This window comes from Equus quagga, chromosome 8 (assembly GCF_021613505.1).
Source record: "Equus quagga isolate Etosha38 chromosome 8, UCLA_HA_Equagga_1.0, whole genome shotgun sequence".
Taxonomy (NCBI): domain Eukaryota; kingdom Metazoa; phylum Chordata; class Mammalia; order Perissodactyla; family Equidae; genus Equus; species Equus quagga.
The window spans coordinates 83,560,961-83,584,206 of NC_060274.1; the positions used below are offsets into that span (position 1 = coordinate 83,560,961).

At 35.3% G+C, this 23,246-nt stretch overlaps 1 protein-coding gene across 3 annotated transcripts in view; it reads left to right on the plus strand.

Moving 5' to 3' along the window:
* The window catches only part of TAX1BP1 (Tax1 binding protein 1), a 78,078-nt gene that overhangs the window by 49,832 nt on the left and 5,000 nt on the right, over positions 1–23,246 (plus strand). For 2 of the 3 annotated variants that reach the window (XM_046668766.1, XM_046668765.1), the window contains exons 13-16: positions 1,163–1,288; positions 3,970–4,041; positions 16,411–16,594; positions 16,944–17,092. In XM_046668766.1, the coding sequence (XP_046524722.1) occupies positions 1,163–1,288; positions 3,970–4,041; positions 16,411–16,594; positions 16,944–17,092 (531 nt within the window). The remainder of the gene's footprint in view (positions 1–1,162; positions 1,289–3,969; positions 4,042–16,410; positions 16,595–16,943; positions 17,093–23,246) is intronic. The other variant, XM_046668767.1, reaches the window with a different exon arrangement.

Consider the following 23,246-nt stretch of genomic DNA (forward strand, 5'->3'; position numbering starts at 1 on the left):
TGTTGTTTATATTGGTAATTTGTTCCTTTTTATTGCAAAAGTTCAAATCTTTTGCCATTTTAAAAATTGGGTTGTTCATCTTATTATTGAGTTGTAAGTGTTCTTTGTTCTGGATACAAGTCCTTTGTCTGATATATGTTGAATGTTTTCTCCCAGTCTTGGCTTGCCCTTTCATTTCTTTACTGGTATTTTTAGAAAAATTTTAATTTTAATGAAGTACAGATTATCACTCATGTTTTGTCCTTTTTATGTTCTAAGAAACTTTTTACCTAATCCAACTTGTAAAGATTTTCTCTTTTCTTGTCTTCTAGAAGTTTTATAGTCTTAGGTTTTCCATTTAGGTCTATTAACCATTTTAAGTTTATCTTTGTGTATGGTGTGGTATGGTATGTATAGTATGGATATTCAGTTGTTCCAGCATTATTTGTTGAAAATACTTTTCTTTTCTCCGTTGAATTGCTCAAAGCCTATTTTTAAACTTTTACCTTGAACAAAAACATTGAAAATGAAATTGGTCAATTTACTTGTTTGTCATAATTTTTAACTCCTGCATTTTAACATTCTGGGTTGTAGAGAAGACCATTGTATAAGAAGTCAACCTAGAAATTGTCTTGGTCAGAAAATCCTAGAGTCTTATATACCAGTGTCTGGAAACAACAGCATTATAAATACATGATTTTTATTACTTCCCTTTGCAAAAGTAATATATGCTTATTGTGAAATGCTATGGCATTATAGAAATAAAGATGGTAAAAAGTGCTATCATGATCCTGATCCCCAGGGGTAAGAGATATTAATATTTTGGTGGTTATTTTTCTACACAACACTACATGGACATCGTATAAAATTGTGTTAACTTTTAAAACAAAAATAGGGTTATACTATATATTTCTGTTTTTGCAATTTCCTAGGTTCAATTATTGTATTTTGGCATTTTTCCTTGTTAGTTTGTACATCTACTTTGTTCTGTTAAATAAATATATACTCTTCCATTGTGTAGATATAAAATGGTTTATTCAGTCTTCCATTGATACACATTTAGTTAGTTTTTATACTGTTACAACAGTGTTACCGTAAACAGTCAGCACATATTAAGTATATTTGTCTAGATATTGATTATATGGATTTTAAATCTTTTGGTAATTATACTAATTTCATTTAGGATGAGAAAACAAAATGCAGTAAATATGCTGATGAACTTGCAAAAATGGAGCTGAAATGGAAAGAACAAGTAAAGATTGCTGAAAATGTAAAACTAGAACTAGCTGAAGTAGAGGATAATTACAAAGTAAGTTCAGTAATCACATAGCTAGAGGTGCTTAGTACCTGGTCTGGTACTTTTGAAAATGTGTTATCTGTAATTTTTATCAATCGAATGTGCAGTTTTAATATGGATAATTGGAATAGTACTTCAGGTATAAATAAAAATGTACTATATATTTAGTTATGTTGAATATAGTTCTTTAACTATGAACCAAGAAAATGGGCACCCATATGCACTGCCATTGTGGCTTTAATGGTGTGGATTCAGATGGCTATTAAAATTATATCTTTTAATCGCACTTAGTTTTTAAGATGAAAAGTGATCACTTCATTGTCCTCTTGTTCACTTAGAAACAAACATGAATGTGTATGTAAAATTATATAAGGGCCTTGACATTTTTGTGGGAGTGTAATACTATATGATCAGTAATTTAAAAATTTATGTTAAAGTTTTTGAATTTATCACCAAAGTGTGTTACTTGTGATCCTAAATGAAATACTGCAGAGTAAATGATACAATCTTAATTAATGAAAATTATCTTTGCCAGTGTAACGTTAGGCACTAAGCCCGAATGGCAAACGATATTTGTGAGAATTTTAGAGAAAAAAATTAACAGGCTGTCTGGCTAGTTAATAAATAGAAAGATATTTTTCCTCTAAGAAATAAAGTGTAATCTTATATATGTTAAGATACGTATGTATATATAATTGGCATATTTTTTTGTGTAACTAAAGACCAGGAAGTTCTAAATCATGTAACTTAGCTATATCACAGCTAATTGTACCTATAATCTAATATTTTAAATGTAATATTCTTCAAGACCCCAAGAATTACTTTAGGTTTCCTCCTTGGGGGCTGGAGAGGGTGGCACATTATAGGCCAAGGTAATTTTACTGGTGGTCCTTTTTTATCTTCATCTACTGTCAGAATGAAATTTTGAAACTTTTATTTCATGAGATTATGATTGCTTCTAGGATCCCTGTGAATATTATTTTTAATGGATGGCAACTTCCCTTATTTATAAAGTGTGAATACTGAATTTATATGAAATTTTGTTTTTGCATATTGGCTAGAAACAATGATTTAGTAAATGTTTATTGAAGCCTGTTATATATAAAGGACTATGTTAGCTATTATGTGGGTGATAAGTAAGGCACAATGCTATGCTAAAGAGTTTATAATCTAGCAGGTAGGTGTTACTAGAAGTGTAGTGGTGATATTCACATCTCTTTCACATTCACTAGGTAATTATCTGTCAGACCTGTGGGAAGCTAAACGATATTTTTATTTCATTAATGATAAAAATGAGCATTGAGATTAAGCAGCATATTTAAGGTTATGCAACTGGTAAAGGTGCTTGGCTTTTTGTTTAGTGCCCTTTCTCTTATTTTGCACTAGACACAAAAATCCACTACACAAGGTGAAATGTGATGAAGTTCTTCGTGAAATTGATAAGGCTAAATAGCTTACTGCTGTTTCCAATGGAATATTTAGGAGTTAGACATTATGGAGAAACCAGACCTTTGAAAGTCCAAATGGAAGGGAGGGGAAGCAGAGCTAGGAAAAGAAAGAAGCAGCATTCCAAACAGATGGAAAAGCATTAATAAAGGTTTTGAAGTCAGAAGTGGAGAGCATAGTCTGGGAACTGTGAGCAATCTTGAGTAATAGGAGTTTAATGTCTGTTATGGAGTAGATTAGACTTGAGAGAGAGTTTGAAGCCAGATTTTGAGGGGCCTAAAATGGAATCTGGGTGCTATTTGCTGTTAAGAATTTTCTAGGAGGAAAAGGACCCAACTACAGTGGGTCTTTTTGAAAATATTTTGGTAGCACTGAGAGGATTTACAGGTGGGAAGGGTTTTTGAAGGTAAGAAAATCAGGTAGAAATATTCTATGAATGAATTGATAAAGGCCACCTCTTTGGGTACCTTCCCATCACCTACCTTTGAATAGGCATGAGTCTATCAAGGAAAGCTTTGAAAGACATGAGAAGAACCACTGAAGAATCGTTTTATTTGTATTTGTATCCGTAATGCTTATATTGTAATAGGCAAACAATGGGTGGTTGTTAAATGAATGAATGACTTAAGAGACTGAAAATGTTGAGGAGTAGAGGAGGAGGAGAAGGAAGAAGTGTCTAACAGTTTCCTACCTTCAATCACAGTGGGCTCTGAGATTGATAGTATCAGTTAACAAAAATAGAAAAGTAGATTTGGGACATGTTACCCTTATAATGCAGAAAGACAATAGTGAAAATATTTCTAACTATCATTAAAAAGGCAGATTTGGAACTTGGGCTAGGAAGAGTGTGGCACACAAGTTAATATTTGATTTATTCTCATGGGGATGATAGTTGAAGGCATAGAAGAAGGGGAGTTTTCAGAAAGACTATAGAGAGAAGAAGCCAGAGAAGAAACTTTGGAGAATACCCATATTTGTAATTGTGAAGAAGCAGCAGACACAAAAAAAGAGCATGAGAGGATGATAGTGTTGGTGTAATTTCATATAAACTAGGGGAGAAGTTTTAAGAGTAAGGGAAGTTGGTCAGTAATGGTAAGTAATTCAGAAATGTCAAAGAAAACAACCAAGGAAAATACAAGGATATAGCAATAGGAATTATTTTGATAGAATGGTATGAACTAGCTCTTGAAGTATAAGGAGAGAATAGATAATGAAAAAAATTAATGGTAATTTCTTTCTTTATTCAGCTTCAGTTGGCAGAGAAAGACAAAGAAATAAATGGTCTAACTTCACATTTGGAAAACCTCTCCAGGGAGAAGGTATTGAACAACGTACTTTTACAAACTGTTTCGTATGACACTAAATGATAATACAGCTTTGTGAAGAGAATTGGTTTTACAGTTCATATGAGGGTGGTTTTTTTTAAAAAAGTTAAATGAATAAAGAAAAGACTGAAACAGATATTAAGACTCTTAGGTGGAGTTTGTCTTTAGTTAAATAATATTTTAAAATATTTTACTTTATAATAGAAAAATGCTTGTGTTGAAACTTAGTTTCGTCTTTGTTACATATTTTCTATTTAACAATACAATTTTACAGTGTTCAAATTTAGGAAAACAGTAAAAATTTAAAAAAATATACACGATGTTGTAGTTATCTGTTTTTCTTTTGTAATAGGAAACATTTTAGAAGTTGCTTAATGATTTATAGCATAACCTAACATTCAAGCTGAGCATACGTTTGTAATGTAAAAAATACTACTATAACGCATCATTTCTCAGAATGTGGGTTGTGGTCCTTTGGGGGTCTCCATCCCCTTTTAGAGATCTACAGAGATAAAACTGTTTTCATAATACTACGACGTTATTTGCTTTTTTCCCCCACTGTGTTGCATTTGCGCTGTTGGTGTAAAAGCAGTGGTGGGAAAACTGCTGGTGTATTGAATCAAGGCAGTGGCATCAAACTACATTAGTAGTTATTGTATTCATCCCAACTATGCATTTACAGTTTTAAAACAACTGGTTTTACTTAGGATAATGAAACAGTAAAATATTAATTTTATAGAAGCTTGACCCTGAGGTACATGTCTTTCTAATATTCTGCATGATGAAATGGAAGGTATCCCCCAAAACACTTCTGCTGCCTAATGAAGTATGATGGTTATCTTAAGGTAAAGCTCTTGTGCGATTGTTTGAGTTGTGAGCTCAACTAGTTTATTTTTTTCATGGCACATCATTTCTCTTGTAAAGAATGGCTAATAGACAGAATTTGGTTGTTCAGACTAGAGTATGAAAAGATGTGAAGTGAACCTGTTACTTTAAGGAACCAACAAATGGTAATATTTGTTGCCAATGATTTTTGCTTAAAAACTTGAATTTTGTATCTGCTACCATGAGCTTTATACTTCCTAATGCTTACAGACTTTTCTAATGAGATGGGTGGTAGTATGAGACTGATTTTTTTTTAATTGTTTAGTAAAATGTGTCAACATCTGGAAGATCTCTAAAACTCACTGAACCAATCAGTAGTTTTCCAAATGACCAGTGATGGTATTACAAAATCATGCATGGTAAAAGAGCCATTTAAAGTGCTAGATAGACCTCGAGCTTGGATAGCATTACTGTGATAGTTGCAAAACTCTGATTTTTAAACTCTATCACTTCCTCCCTATTTGTCCCTTGGCATTCTACTGTAAGGAAGAACCTTCCTTTGTCCTCATTTATGTTCCAGCAACAATTCTCTGACATCAACTGGGTGTACTACAATTCAGTTCAGTCCTGACAGCAACTACCCAGAGTTAGCGCAGACCCAAGTTAAGGTCTCAGCTCCACCCTCCTCCCCAACAACATTCAATATTTTGCTAGAATGACTCACAGAATTCTGGAAAGCACTATACTTATGATTACATTTTATTATAAAGTGTTATTATAAGGGATACAACTTAGGAACAGCCAAATGGAAGAGATGCATAGGGCAGGGTGGGGGTGTGGGTGCCACAGAGCTTCCATGCTCTTTCTAGGCACGGTGCCCTCCTAGCACATGATGTGTTCACCTACCAGAAGCTCCCCAAACCTTGTTTAAGAGTTTTTAATCTGGAGTTCCAATACGTGTGATTGATTAAATCATTGACCAAGTGATTTAACTCAATCTTCACCCTCCCTCCCATCCCTGGAAGTGGGGAGGTGGTTGCTAAAATTTCTAAATCTATATAATCACGTGCTCAGTCTCTGATAACTAGCCCCCTCCTTGAAACTATCTGAAAGCCCACCAGGAGTGGCCTTATTAGCGTAAGTTCAGGTATGGTCTGAAGGGGCTTGTTATGAATGACAAAAGACACTTCTATCATTCAGAAATTCCAAGAGTTTTAGGAGGTCTGTGCCTGGAACAGGGACAAAGACCAAATATATTTTTTATATCACAGTGTGTGTATATTTTGAATTTATGTTTGGGTGTCTGTGTCCATCCGTCTGTCTGTTTGCCTGCCTGTCTGTCTTCCTATGGTTTTACCTGACAGTCTTCAGTATGAACTCTTTAGTCAGTAGGTTAGAATATGTTACTCTTCTTAATTTGTTGTTCACATAGTCCCAGATTTGATCAGTCAGAGCACCTTCAAGCTGGTTCCTGATGTGCACCTGTATCAAAAGGATGTTGTTGGTTTCTTGAGCACTTAATTTCTTTCTAGCACTGCAAGATATTCTGGGTCATCTTGTACCTTTCTTATCTCATCTTTGGAGTTGGCCTTTTTTATAAGAAAAGAAGCTCTGGTCCACTTCTGCAATCTATTCTTTCTCCAAGGAGTCTGGTTCCTTATTAGTGGGAAATGGTATTTAGAAACAAAATGTGGGCCCTAGGTATGTTTCATTATTATTGATGTTCATTGCTTTTGGATCCTTGCAGTGAACAGCGCTAGGAAACATTTATATTTTAGATATCATGAGTTCTGGTCCAAGTCCACAGAGTTCTTCCTTGTCTTCCTGATTTCCTATTTGCATACCCTTTCCACAGTGAGAATCCTGCTGCCCAGTAATATCAACACATCTGTTCATTGTCTAAATCTGATAATCCACATAAAACAGTTTCAGAATTGCTAGAGCCATGTATCACTATGAGAAGGAAATGTATTAAGAATAGAATTCAAGATTGTTTGCAATTCTTTTTTTGCCCCCTAGGCTGTCAGTATATTGTGTTCAAATGTTACTTGCATTAGTTCTCTCTCTCTCCCACTCTCCTGCCCTTCCCTCTCCTTTCTTACTCTCGTTCCCTTTCAGTGTGTGGTAACACAGAATGTCAAGTGGATTATTCTTGCAAATAAACAGTGGATTAAAGATAATTAAAACGGTAGGAGCACAAATGAAGACTAAGAAAATGATTTTTTACTTCTGGTATGAGCTTTGGTCAGGTGTATCACAAAATTAAAACAGTGATGATCTAATCATCTGATAAGAAGCTTGCAAAAATATATATATTTCAAATGCTTAAGACACCTCTTTGAAATATGGATATACCTTCTCCATTAGTAAGAAACCTAGCTCGAGTGTATTCTGTGCGTAGAGATATTAGCTAACGCTAGAGAGAAGTAATCAAGGTACTTCTTGATTTTACATTTATAAAACACATATTTCATATCTAAAATATTTACATATAATTACAGAAAATTAATAAAATTTATATATAATAGTTATCTTACACTTTTTTAAAGATTGGCATCTGAGCTAATATCTTTTGCCAATGTTTTTTTTTCTTCTTTTTCTCCCCAAAGTCCCCAAGTACATAGTTGTATATTCTAGTTGTAGGTTCTTCTGGTTGTGTTGTGTGGGAGGCCACCTCAGCATGGCTTGCTGAGCGATGCCATGTCTGTGCCCAGGATCCAAACCAGTGAAACCCTGGGCCACCAAAGCAGAGTGCACGAACTTAACCACTTGGCCACAGGGCCAGCCCCTTACACATTTTATATAATTCGTATTTCTATATAAAATGTTACATTATAGATGAAATATATTTTATATATTTTGAAGTTTTGTACATGACTAAAAGATAGATAGCCCTGAATGGTTATAACCATTTGTATATTTTGTTGTGGTATAAATGGCTGAAGTCACACATGGAAAATGATATAGTGACTATATTAGTTAATGCTGTGTAACAAATTACCTGAAAATTTAGTGGCTTAAAACAACATTTGTTATCTCACAGTTTCTGTGAGTCAGGAATCCAGGTGTGGCTTAGCTGGGTCCTCTGGCTTCACATCTCTCACAAAACTGTGATCAGGGTGTCACATGGGGCTCAGTCATCTCATGGGTGTAGATCTACTTCCAAGCTCACTCAAGTGATTGACAACATATATTCAGTTCCTTTGGGCAGTGGACTGAGAGCCATACTTCCTCCTCTGCTGTCTTCCATGAGATTACTCCCCTCCTCTACTCTTGATTCATGTGAAAGGGTATTCAAACTACTGGCTGGGTAACCTTTAAAATGTAAAGCTGATCACTCCTTTGCTTTAAGCTTCTTAATGGGCCTCCCATGCACTTAGGATAAAAGCTAAAATTCTTAAAATAGCCTATAATGTTTTATCTGGCTGGCCTCCATTTATCTCTCTAGTCCCATCTCAAGCTACAGTTTCTTGTTTGACTATCTTTATTGTAGAGTCTCTCTCAGTAATTCTCAAACTTGAGGTTGCATCCGAGTCACCTGTATTGCTTGTTAAAACACAGATTCCTGGGTCCAGTCCCAGAGTTTCTGATTTAGTAGGTCTGTAGTGGGGCTTGAGACTTGCAGTTCTAACAAGTTCCTGGCGCTGCTGGTCTGGGGATCACAGTTTGAGAACTGTTGTAGTCACTTAAGCCTTACAACTCACCAATTGCTTTCTTGTCTCAGGGCCTTTGTTCGTATCCTTTGCCAGGTGTATTCTTGCCTACAATTCTTTGTTATTTTGTTAAACTTTCTTTTTCTTTTATCTTTTTTTTTTTTTTAAGAATTTTAAACATATATGGGAATAATACAGTGACTTCTGTTGTACTCCTCACCCAGCATCAGCAGTTGATACTTTATGGCTATCTTAGTTTATCTATCCAACCATAATTCCCTTTCCTCCTCCCCCAGTGATATTTTTTTCAAGTCTCTTCCAGAATTTCTATTATTTCCCTCTAAATGTTTAACTGTTTCTACCACTCTTGACTTGACTTATCCTTCTAGTCCTTAGATAAATGACTCTTCTTCAGAGAGGCCTCCTTTGACCTGCCCATCTAAGTTGGTGCCTCTGTTAAACTTACACTTGGGACCTGTACTTTTATTTCATAGCACTTACCATGATTTGTAATTAATATTTATTTCTGTGTTTATTTATCTAACATGTGCTGCCTCCGCTTAATTGTTAAGGTCCTTGAAGACAGGGACATGTCTATTTTATTCACCACTGTATTTGTAGCCCCTGGTACAGTGCCTGATACTTGAAGTTAAATATTTATGGAATGAATAAACTAATGGGGCAAACATAATTTATAGCATTTGCTTATAAAAACATTTGGTAAAGGAAATGTACTGGGATCAGCAATTTTGTTGTCACTTAATACCCTGCTGTCAGGAACGCAATAGAAGCGGACCAGTTTGCTTTCTACTTCCTGTCTTTTTGAGTTACTCTTGATTTTTCTGCTGGTGACCTTAGAGTTTTGTATTACTTCTAAAGACTATATAAGAATTTCTGTTTGCTATTTAAATGACTTAATGTTTGTCTCTTCCCCAGTGTTTCTCAGAACCCTCCCCCCTCCCCCAGTCCTCTACAAGGTTCGGTAAAGACCTTTTTGTTCAGCACTGAAACCTAGATCCAGATGGTGCTGGAATGAATCAAGTGATCATTAAGGAGTAGTTGAGTGAGTAAATGAAAAAAATCAATTTATCATCATCCAACAGAATATATATTTTACTTATTTTGTTTATTGTCCATCTTTCTGCTCTAGAACATAAGCTCCATCTGGGCAGGAATTTTGTCTGTTTTGGTTATTCCTAAATTCCTAGTGCCTAGAACGGTGCCTGCCACGTAATAGGATACTCAGTAAATATTTATTGATTATATGTGTGAATAAAAGAACTAACTCATTATAGATTTTTTAAAAAAACTAGGTCCCTAGTTTTACAATTTATGTTTTAAAAATAATAGTGTGAAGTAGTTTAGTATATCTCTTTGGATTCAAAACCCTACCAATTTGAATTTATCTAGAACTTAATAGCTTAAAGTATCTTATTTTTTCATGTCATTTCAAAACTATTGTCTAGAATTATTCGCCATTTTCATGTCTTCCTACTATTTCACATATTCTGCATAAACCCCCTACTCTCAAAGTTGAAAAGGGAAGATAAAGAAAAGAATAAAGCAAAAGCAAAGTGGCAAATAATGATAAAAAAGATTGTAGGAAATACTTTATTAACTATTGATAAAAAATTAAAAGATTTTAAAAATTAAAACTATTTCAAAAATACTCTGTTCTTTCCCTGAGGAAGATTCGCCCTAAGCTAACATCCACTGCCAATCTTCCTCTTTGTTTGTGAGCTGCTGCCACAGCATGGCCACTGACATACGAGTGGCGTAGGTCCATCCCTGGGAACCAAACCCAGGTTGCCGAAGCAGTGCATGCTGAATGTAATCACTAGGCCACCAGGGCTGGCCCTCAAAATATCCTTTTACATTAGATGCCTGACTAGGGATTTTTCTGAATCATTTTATATTTCCAGGTGATCTGCTTTGCATCTGAGAATAGAAGAGTAGTATATCTACTTATAAATGATTAATGGAAGATGTCTCCAATGAAATGCTACAGCAGCATGATGATTAAATAATAGTGACCCTGAATAACTGATCTTAGAAAAGTCTTATAGACTACTATTTCTTTACCTGTTTTACTATAAGTTAGAGACTGTCTGGAAGTGATAAAAGAATAAAAATTATGAGAATTATATAGTACTTTGAGCAGCTTTTTCATAGGGTTGTAAGTAATTCAAAACATTTAATGCCTCTTCTCCTTCACTCTCACAGCATCTGTGTGTGGCATATAAGAGGAATATATTGTTCCTCCTATTTAACAGTTGGAGTACCAGAGACATCCTTAACTTGTTGAGTAATTTGTAAAACCAAGGCTACCGTGAGCCATTTTGGGGCTTTGAAGAAAAAAAGATTTAGGTACTCTAGCAAAGGCAAACCAGCTAAACAAACTTTTGTGTCCTGGAACTGGAACTGTAAAAGAGGATTCCTAACAAAATCTGCTTCTTAAATTGTGGAGGCTTTTTCTTTTAGGAGAATTGTAAATCAGCAATAGATATGGTTTTGCTCAGGTAAGATAGCTACACTCATGTCCTGCATGTCTTTGAAGGTAGGGGAGGTCCAGCCAGGGGTTCTTGACTATTTTTGTGCCAAGGGCCTTTTGAAAGTCTGGTCAAGTCTATTTTCAGAAAATATTTTTAAATGAATAAAGTAAAATATACAGAATCACAAAGGAAACAAATGATAAGTAGTTATCAAAATATTAAAAAATTTGTGATACATGTCATAGTATATGTGCTTATTTATTAAAATGTTAAATAAGGTTTAGCGTGTCTAATAATTACTTTAATTTCAAAGTGGTGATGAATATAAAGGCTGTTTTGAGATAGCTGCAATAAACTATAATATGAAATGAATATATCTTGATTTCTGTAGGTGACAGAGTTAAAGGTACTGAAACTATTGCTGTAATGTTTTTGCCTGCATTCATAATTGAAGAAAATGCTCAATTTCAGTTACAAGTTAAGTGAAAAGATGTAGATTTTTTTTCCCCATCTGAGTTCGTGGATCTCCTGAATTCTAAACATGGACCCTTTGTTGGGCATTGTGAATGCAAATTTAAGAATCTTCTCTAAGTCAAGAGTTCAATCATCCGATTTGCCGACCTAACCAAAAGGAAACAACCTAACCATAATTGTCTTGTTCATGTCCCTGTATTCTGTTTACCCCACCTCCAGTTTCTCCCGTGAATCAAACCTGCTTGTTACTAGTCCTTTTCTTACCCTGCATCCTATTTGCAGAGGATTTATTGGGTCTTTGTTGGTAGAAGAGAGGACTATTAACTTCAATAAACTCTTTATTATGTTGGAAATCTCTGTAATGTTGTTTGTACCAGTGCATGCATGAATCTTTTGATGGAACTCTGTTTCATCAAATCCATTTTAGTTTATTGTTTGCTTACAGAAGAACTTATCTATACTCCTCTAAATTAATTTGCTTAAACCTTTGTAGAAGTATTTTATCATCTCTAAGTCTTTTGCTGCTTTCATGCCCCTTTTTGCTTCTCTTGAATCATCTTTGACATATTTTTTGAATTTACTTTCTTTTTCTTTGTTCACTTTGCTACTTTCACAGTCCTGAATTACTATAGTAGCACGTCTGGGGTTTTTGAGTTATGGCAGGAGATGAGGGACCATCCCTTGAGGGCCTGCTGTGTTCTAAACACTTCCCCTCATTTCTCAATAGTTCTCTGAAGCCTGGAGAAGATAAGTTCCTCAGGGTTATTAGTGCTAGAGCTGATGAGCAAATCCAGGTCAGTCTAATTCCAATCCACCATGTCATACTGCCCCCTCCCACCCGCTCTTGTTTCTAGTTTCAACTATGCCCAGTGTAGTTTTGCTAGATTAACCTTACTAAGGACCGTTTTACCATATTATTATTTTTCAGGAACTATTAGGTCCATTGTAGTAAACTGTATAACATGGATTTGGCACATCTGGCCTCCAACTTGTCTCTTTAGCTACATCTCTCCTGCTCTTGTCATGTATCCTGTGCTCTAGCCATATCATTCACTTACCAGTCCTGGAATATGTTGTTATTTCATGTCTTCTGTACTCTTTTTATGTGCTTAGGAGGAACTTTTAGTTCCCATGTCTCTTCTGAAACCAAAATTGACTTGCATTTTTCGTGTTTACAGTTTTACTCTCAAGTGATAATGACTTACTCTGTTTTAAGGTCACTTATCCATTTTAAGGTCATTTATATAGGTAAAAATTTTTTAACAGAGACTCATCTCTACTCCCAGGTGATGACAGTCAGCAAAACCTACTGAATCTTACTTAACAGGTGAAAATTTTTCATACTTAGATCCTTTGTTAATATTTCTCTTTGTTCTTTTTTTTTTAACATCTCTATTGCGTATAATTTACATGTAATAAAATTCACTTATTTTAAGTGCAATTTCATGAATTTTGGTAAATATATATGTCCCAGACGACCTTTCTGATTTACTTTCTTTTTCTTTGTTTTTGGTGAGGAAGATTGTCCCTGAGCTAACATCTTTGCCAGTTTTCCTCTACTTTTTGTATGTGGGCTGCTGCCACAGCCTGGCCTAACGAGCAGTGTATAGGTCCTCACCTGGGATCCAAACTGTGAACTCCCGGCTGCCGGAGCAGAGCATGTGAACCGAACCACTATGCCACTGGGCTACATTCCGCCCCCTCCCCCCCCCCCCCCCCCCCCCCGCCACCAAAGCCCCAGTACACAGTTGTATATTCTATTGTATGTGCTTCTAGTTCTTCCATGTGAGCCACCACCACAGCATGGCTGCTGACAGATGAGTGATATGCTTCTGCACCTGGGAACCAAACCTGGGCTACTGAAGGGCAGCGTGCTGAACTTTTAACCACTAGGCCATCGGGGCTGGCTCATGATTTACTTTGTTATCACAGTTTTACCTTTTCTGGCATTTCATGTAAATGCAGTCATGCAGAATTTATCTGTTCACTGGTTGATGGTCATTAATCCTTTTACCAGCGATGGACATTTGGATTATTTCTAATGTTTTGCTATTATGAATAATGCTGCTATGAACATTCCCATACAAGTTTTTGTGGATATAGGTTTTCATTTTTCTTGAGTAGATACCTAGGAATGGAATTGCTAGTTTATATGATCAGTGTCTCTTTTTAAGAAACAGCCAAATTGTTTTCCAAAGTGGCTGTACCATTTTGCATTCCCACCAGCAGTATATGAGCATTCCAGTTGCTCCATAGCCTCACTAGTACTTGGTATTGTCAGTTTTTAAGTTTAGTCATTCTAGTGGGTGTGTCATGTTAGCTCATTATATGGGTTTTAGTTTTAATTTCCCTGATGACTCGTGATGCTGAGTATCTTTTCATGTGCTTATAGGCCATTGATATATATTTTGTGAGGTGTCTGTTCAGATCTTTAACCTGTTTTTTATTGGGTTATCTTTTTGGTTGTGTTTGGTTTTAAGAGTTCTTTATGTGTTCCAAATACAATTCCTTTGTCATATATATTTTGGAAATATTTTCTCCCAATCTATGGCTTGCCTTTTCATTTTTTAAAATATTATCTTTTGGAGAGCAAAAGCTTCTAATTTGACGTAGTACACTTTAGCAATGTTTTTCTTAATGCTATTTGTGTCCTATCTTAGGAAATTTTTGCCTAACCTGAGGTTACAAAGATTTTCTCCTATTTTTTCTTCCTGTAGATTTATAGATTTAGCTCTTATGTTTAGATTTATGATCTATTTAAAATTAATTTTTGTGTATGATATGTAGTCAAAATTCATTTGTGTACAGATATCCTGTTGGTTTAAAAGATCATCCTTTTCTTTCATGGAATTACTTCTTCTATGTCTTTGTTGAAAATTGACTATGAGTATGGGTATATTTTTGAATTCTCTCTTTTGTTTTATTAATTTATATCAGGGATCAGCAAACTAAGGCTTACAAGACCCAAATATATCTTGTGGCCTGTTTTTGTTAATATAGTTTTATTAAAGCACATGGCTACGCCCATCATTTAGGTGCCATCTATGGCTGCAACAGCAGAGGCTGATTGGAGTAGTTGTGACAGAGACTTTGTGTCTTCCACAGCTGAAAATGTCTGCTATCAGGTCTTTTAGGGAAAAAATTTGCCAACTCCTGATCTATGTGTTTATCCTATGCCAATACTATACTTTCTTGATTACCATAGCTTTATAATAAGTCTTGAAATCAGGTTGAGTAAGTCACCCAACTTTCTTCTGCTTTTTAAAAATGGGCTATTCCAGGACCTTTGTATTTCCATCTGCATTTTAGAATCAGCTTGCTAATTTATGCAAAAGCCTACTGGGATTTTGATTGGGATTGCATTGACAATAGAGATAATTTGGGGTGAATTAATAGCATAAAAATATTAAGTTTCCTAGTCCAGGAATGTAGTATATTTCTCTATTTGTTGAGGCTTTCTTTCATTTCTCTCAGTAATGTTTGTTGTTTTTAGTGTATAGGCCTTGCACATCTTCTGTTAAATGTATTCCTAAGTATTTAATTTTATCTATGAATGCTACTATAAATGGAATATTTCACAATTTTATTTTTAAATTGTGTACTGCTGACATACAGGTGTACAATTGATTTTATATATTGACCTTGTATATTGCAACCTTGCTAAATTCATTCGTTTTCCTAGTTTTAGTAGATTCCTTAGGATTCTCCACATACATGATGTCTTCTGTGAGTAAAGGCAGCTTTATCTCTTCCTTTCCAGTCTCTCTGCCTTTATCTTCATCTTGCTTTAATGCACTGTTTAGAATCTCCTATACAGTGCTGAAGTGCTGAGAGCAGACATCCTTGCCTTATTATTGATCTTAGGTAGAATCATTTGGTTTTTCACTGTGGGTTTTTGTAGATGTCTTTTATCAGTTTAAGGAAGTTCCTTTTAATTTCAGATTTGCTGAGATGTTTAAATTTATCAATGTCTGTTGAATTTTATAGAATATTTCTTTTCCTTCCATTGAAATGATTATATGGTTTTTTCCTTTAGTCTTTGAACACAGTGACTTACATTGATTTTTGGATGTTAAACTAAATTTTTTTTGCAGTAAAACCTACTTGGTCATAGAGATGTTATTTTTCAATATTGTTGGTTTTGATTTCTTAATAAGTTAAGGATTTTTGCATCAGTATTCATGAGGGATAGGGTCTGTAGTTTTCCTGTCATGTCATTGTTTGGTTTTGGTATCAGGATAATACCTGCTTTGTAAAGTAATTAAGAAGTGTTTTCTTCTTTAGTTTTTAAAAGAGTTTATGTACAGGATTAGCATTTTTTAAAAGTAAGTTTCCTAAATGTTTGGTAGAATATACTAGGGAAGCAATCTGTTTTTTGTCTTTTGACTTTTATTAATAGCTAAGTTCTGAGAGATTCAGTTTCCCCTCAATTAGCTTGATAAAAAGGGCATTTTCTTGTGCACAAATAAATTCGAAAATACATTGGGCCTTACCCTGCCTTCTGATTTTGTTATATGTGGAAGGGGCATTTATGAGAAGCTGAGAGGCAGCCTTTCTAACTGTATACTTGAAACATAATGGAGAAATAATTTTATTGTTATATTTTGGCTAATTTTTTTTTTTTAAAGATTTTATTTTTCTTTTTTCTCCCAAAGCCTCCCGGTACATAGTTGTGTATTTTTAGTTGTGGGTCCTTCTAGTTGTGGCACGTGGGACGCCACCTCAGCATGGCTTAATGAGCGGTACCATGTCTGCGCCCAGGATTCGAACTGGTGAAACCCTGGGCCACTGAAGAAGAGCACACGAACTTAACTACTCGGCCACAGGGCCTGCCCCTGCCTAAATGTTTAATGCTGCCCTTGTTATAAAATATTTGATTGCTTTGCTTATTTGAATTCCTTTGTTTTTGTTAATTTTAGGAACTTCAAAGGAGTCAAGAAAATAAAGCAGAAAGGAAAATGGAAGATCAGAATTCCCAAAGTCCTCAGCAGATCTCACAGTGTCTCAACACATGCCCAGAGCAAAATGGTCATGTTCCTGCAGTGCCAAATACACAACCAGTTCTGCGATATGGTAATCCTTACGCAACACAGGAAACAAGAGGTTATTAAAATATTTTTGGTTTGGCATTAGCTGAATATGGAGGTTTTTTTGGTTTGTATTTTCATGGCATTAGAGAACTGCTGGTACAATCAACTCTAATGGAAACATTATTTTACACCAAGCACTTTTAATAGTTAGCACTAACTGGCTTCATCTAGAAGTGATACACCATGAATGAATAGTCTGTTTATTACATATAGCGCTTATTGTAAAAAATCACTTGGGTTAAAAATGAAGACATCATTTTTCATGCACTAAAATTGTTCTTTATATCCTATTCAGCATAGCTATACACAGAGATTCTAATTTTAGTACCAAGTTTCAACCTACTTATCCAAAATTATTTCAGATGGAGCAGATGGTGCTTTTTACCCAGATGAAATCCAAAGGCCACCTGTGAGAGTACCCTCTTGGGGACTGGAAGATAACGTTGTCTGCAGCCAACCTGCTCGAAACCTTAGTCGGCCTGATGATTTAGAAGACCCTGAGGATAGTAAAGTAAATTGAATTTCCATTTTCTGAACCTGTCCCTCTTATTTTTGTCTTATGTAGAGAGTTATGTATGTGTGGAAAGAGAGAGTGTGTGTGCTTGTGTGTACACTTGATTGCTTACTTGATTTTTGGAAAACCTGCTTGCCTTTAAATTTGAAAAATCAGCCATTTATATGCTTCAAACTTACACTTTAGGATTAATACTAAAGTTAAAAGATTAAATTTGGAGAATGACTTCAGTAAATTGTAGTTAGCAGATAGTTTAATCTTAAAAGAATTTTTTATTGGGATATAATTGACATATTAGCTTCAGGTAAACAATATGATTTGATATTTGTATATATTGTGAAATGATCACCACAAGAAGTCTAGTTAACATGCATTATCACACAGTTACAAACTTTTTTCCCCTTGTGATGAGAACTTTTAACATCTACTGTCTTAGCAACCTTCAAATATGCAATACAGTCACAGGTAGTTTAATCTTAATTATCACTTACTAAGTAATTGACTATGTTCTTTTGATTGTAGATGTAGTAGGCTGGAAGAAGCACAGTGTTAATGACAATGTTATGCTTCAGTGTGCATCTTTTCATTTTAGCATTTATATCCCACTCTAAATTTTAAGGTGGACTATTCTCTTTAGCTAGAAAAAGAGAGAAGTGTATGTACGATAGTTTTCTTTTTCAGAGAAATACTCCTTTTTTTGTGTGTGTGAGGAAGATTGGCCCTGAGCTAACATCTGTTGCCAGTCTTCCTCCTTTGCTTGAGGAAGATTGTCCCTAAGTTAACATCTGTGCCAGTCTTCCTCTATTTTGTATCTGCGATGCCACCACAGCATGGCTTGATGAGTGGTGTGTACATCCACACCCAGGATCCAAACCTGCAAAACCCAGGCCACCGAAGTGGCCACTTAACCACTACACCACCAGGCCAGCCCCCAGAGAAATACTCTTAGACATCGTTAGTATGTCTAAAATCTCTCAGCAACACAATGCTGATGATAATTGAATTAGTTTGTGTAGCATGCCATTATTTTTATTTCACTTAGAGATTTCTTCACCATTTAATAAATAGGTTTTCGTCCTTATAGCAGCTCTTTTTGGATTTCTTGTGCATTAAGATGAATTTCCAAGAAATGCTTTATTGTGCTCTTTGCAAGTATAGGGGTATCATGACCTGTTTCTCATTTAATCTAGTTTGCTGCATTTAATTGCTATTAACCTTTGCGGAAACTGATCAGTGTTCAGACAGGCGTGGTTTTAGCCCTAGTGCTCACCACCCATAATGGAGAAAAATGTATTTTTCCCTCCTGCCTTTTGGCCTCCTATGTCCATTACTGGGAATAATTAGGAAAACTGTCAGAATTTTTGTAGCCTGTTTAAGGTCTAGGGTATCATCTTACTGCATTTTCACACCTTTATTTCACATTTTGCATATTTAATCTGATCATTCTTGGCACAGATGTTCCATGTGACAAGCCCTGCTCTTCTGTAGTCATCTGCTTCAGTTTAATTAGCAGAATGTTCTTTCTGATCCGTGTGCTTTGCCCTCCTGCAAACCCATGAGAAGCAGTGTAAGAGTCTTGTGCTCATTTGCTGACACGCTTACATTTGATAAGAAGATGGAAGGGCTCTTAATAGGCACACCGTGGGTAACTGTATTTTGCAATCAGAAGATTTTTCACATGAGACAGAAACTAATTTTTATGTACATTCAGACCTTGTGTTTTTGAAAAGATTCTTGTCATTACAACAACAAAAATCACTTGCAAATGAAGTATTTTAGTAAGTAATTTTAGTTAGAATAGAGAAAGATTTGAATTGACCTGTTCCTTTTCTCCAGTTCTCTGCCCTGGGAGTGACTAGCAGCCACAGGACCCATCACCTTTGAGTCAGGCTTGAGGCAGCCTATTCTTCCAGCCTCCTCCAGTCATTCACCTGTCATCTCTCCTCTCTTCTGCTCTGGAAAGTGTGGTCAACTATCAGATCAAAAGCCTTTTATGACTCTCTTTTACCTAATAATTGCGATAACTATATAACATCATAATTGTGATGATGGTGATGGCAACAAACATTTCTGTAGCTGTATTTGCCAGCTAATGCTTAGCTCTTTAAATATATTAACTCATTTGTTCTTTGTAGCAGTCATACAAGGTAGGAACTCTTACTCTCTCTATTTTATAATGGAGGAAACTGAGAGCCGGATTAACTGGCTTGCTTCACATCACGCTGCTGGTGAAAGCACTGCCAGGATTTGAGCCTCATCACTTTGGCTAAAGAAGCTGCGGTCTTCGCTACCTATCAACCTATCACATAGACTAAAGCAGAGGTTCCCAAACTTTCTCAGTTTATGACACCTTTAGCTTCTCAGTAAATTTTTTTTACCCCATAAGCCAAAAGAAATACTTAACGATTTCCTAACAAATGTAGTAACCATTTGAAAAAATAATACACATGAATTGAAAGAAAAATTCATATTTTAATTTCATTCTTAACCATGGTTGCTAATGGGATGTATGTGGCTGTTGAACACTGTATGACTTCTCAAACCTTGGAGTCAGATTGGGCAAGCCCCTTTCATTTCCTCTTTCACATTGATTTTCACAAGGCACATGCTTTATATCTCATCAACTGCCAAAAACCTAGCTTCTCAAAGATAAGATGTCATTGAAAGGAATGTAGTGCTATCTAATATTGAAACTGAGCTATCTTGAACTAGTTGTTCACATGGTGTCTGACAAATGTGGAGTGTTTCTCCATATTTAATTAACTTAGAAAATTAAAAATATCCCATAGTATCCCTCTGAGTTTGCTGTGGTGCCCTAGCTTCCTGTATAGTTTTTTTGAACCATGAGTCGAAACCCTTGCTACTCAAAAATATGGTTTGTGGACCAACAGCATTGCTACCTCCTGGGAGCTTGTTAGAAATGTAGGATCTGGTTCCACTCCAGACCTACTGAGAATCAGACTGCGTTTAACAAAATCCTTAGGTGATTATATGCTCAAAGTTTGAGTTGCACTGGCCTAAACTTCATCATTCCAGGCTGGATTACTTTCTCTTCAACACACGTCCTACCTTCTGGTTGATTTCATGCTTTTGTTCAGTGTTTTCCTTGTACCTAGACTGGCTTTATTCCTTCTTTCCGTTTCCCTATATCTCTGAAAAACTAAGGCTCACACATTCTGTTGATGTGGTTTGTTTACAGCTTTCCGAAGGAATCCTTCACTATGAACCCTCAAATTGAAGGCAGACAATTTTTGTTGTCTTTTTTTTCCCCTCATGAATTTTTAGCTTTTGTTCTCGGAAGGATCTCTGATTCTCAAAGGGGCTGTGACTCCAAAACTGTTGATAACCACTGCTTGACAGAATCAAGGTCTGTTTCCCATTTGTCATGGGGCATTGAGTTTTTGTCTGTCTTAAATTTTGCCCTTTTTCATCTGTTGTCATCTGTTGTCATATTTTTAAAATTTTGTTTTGAAAAGAGCCAGTATGTTTTCTTTTTACAAAAGTAGTACATAATAACAGTCAATTCATTTTTATCAGAGTGCCAAGACATTTCAATGGGGGAAAGAATAGTCTTTTCAACAAACGATGCTGCAACAGTTGGCTATCTGTATGCAAAAGAATGAAATTGGGTCCCTACATCATACTATATATAAAAATTAACTCAAATTGAACCTAAATATAAGAGCTAAACTATAAAATTCAAAAGAAAATAGAGAAGGCTTTGTGATGTTGGATTAAGCAATGGTTTCTTAGATATGACACCCAAAGTACAAGCCACAAAGGAAAAAATAGATAAATTGACCTTCCTTAAAAGGATTTTGTGAATTCCATACTGTACTATTTTTATTTTTTATACACACTTATTTCCAGCTGATATTGATCTCTGGTTGGCATCTCTTAATGCTGGATTTTGCCTTTTCTATAATATACAGTACAATGCCTTTCATACAGTAGGGGCTGTTTAAATATTTATGATTAATGATTTTAGTTAAAAAATGCTTTTAATTATTTCTGTTTTCTGCCTGCTAAGCTATTTAATGTTCAGGTTGTCTTAGAAAAGTAATTAATTTTTGCTAACAGCTTTATTGAGAAATAATTCACATACTATTCAATTCGCTATTTAAAGTACAGTCATGCTTCGATTAATGACGGGGATCTGTTCTGAGAAATGCATCGTTAGGCGATGTTGTCATTGTGTGAACGTCAAAAAGTGTACTTGTATATACCTAAATGGTATAGCCTACTACACACCTAGGCTATATGGTACTAATGTTATGAGATCACTGTTATGTGTGCAGTCCATCATTGACTGAAATGTCGTTAGGCAGCACGTGACTGTACAATCCAGTGGTGTTTAGTATATTCACAGAGTTGTGCAACTATCACCACAATCAATTTTAGAACATTTTCCTCACCACAAAAAGAAACCCTGTACCCTTTAGCGGTCACCTCCCCTCTCTATTCTCCCAACCCCGGGAAACTTTCAGTCTACCATCTGTCTCTATAAAGTTGCCTATTCTGGACATTCATATAAATCAAATCATATAATATGTGGTCTTTTGTGACTGGCTTCTTTCACTTAGCCTAATGTTTTCAAGATTCATCCATGTTTTAGCATGCATACATGGTTATCATGAAGACTATAATTCATTCCATTTTAATGCTGAATAATATTCCTTTGAATGGATATACCATATTTTGTTTATCCATTCAACTGTTGATTGACATTTGGGTTGTTTCCAACTCTAGTTTACTGTGAATAGTGCTGCTGTGAACTTGTGTACAAGTTTTGTTTGAATACCTTTTTCAGTTTTTTGGGGTATATAGTTAGGAGTTGGATTGCTGGTTCATATGGTGACTCTATGTTTAACCTTTTGAGGAATTGCCTGATTGCTTTCCACAGTGGCTGCACAGGTTTACTTTCTCATCAGCAGTGTGTAAGCATTCCAGTTTCTCCACATCCTCCTCCACACTTGTTTGTTGTTTTGATTATAGGCCATACTAATGTGGGTATGAAGTGGCATATCATTGTGGATTTGACTTGCATTTCCCTGTTGGCTAATAATGTTGAGCATCTTTAATGTGCTAGTTCACCATTTGTATATTGTCTTTGGAAAAGTGTCCATTCAATCATTCGGCCGTTTTTTAATTGGATTATTGTCCCTTATCAGATATATGATTTTCAAAGATTTTCTCCCATTCTGTGGGTTATCTTTTCACTCTTTTGGTGGTATCCTTTGCAGCACAAAAGTTTCTAATTTTGCTGAAGGTCAAATTTATCTTTTTATTCTTTTTTTGCTTATACTTTTATACCTTTTGTTGTCATGTCTCAGAAGCCATTGCCTAATCCAAGATTTGCCCCTGTGTTTTCTTCTAAGGATTTATGGTTCCAGCTCTTACATTTAGGTCTTGGTCCATATTTACTTAATTGCTGACATTTGAAAAGTAATAAAGATCTTGCAAAATTATTTGCTTTCTGATTTTTAAATACCTTTAAATATATAGTTATAGTTAAATGATATTCCTTCATTGACCTGATGTATTCCTAGAAGTGGATGTTAGGCAGAGGTTAAACAGTAACATCTCATAAAAAGGGGAATGTTGACTAATATTACCTAATAATACAAAGTTTTGAGAGAATAAAGATAAATATTAATACTAAGGTTTTATATAAAAGTTACCCAGAGTCACTGGTACTCTGTTTTCTCTTATGTGTTGACTTTGGCCTTTGCAAATATATTTCTTAAGCTCTTGAACTAAAGTAATAATTTATCAACTTTAGTAAAAGTTTTATTCAGTGGTAGACCTTTTCTCCTTGACATTCATTACTAACTCCCAAATGATATCTAAATGTTTCAATTAATAATTCCTAGCACAGGTAGAATCACAACACAGTTTGGGAGATGCTGAGTATATATAGTCCCATTGTCTGGATCCTGATGATTCAAATGGCATAACTCAGTCATTAGCTCCTGAGTGTATATTGTTAGTTTGATCTTGATTGTGTTTTTTTTTAATTGTGGTAGAACACACATAACATAAAATTTACCATCTTAACCATTTTTAAGTGTACACTTCTGTAGCATTAAGTACTTTCACATTGTTGTGCAACCAGTCTCCAGAACCCTCTTCATCTTGCAAAACAGAAACT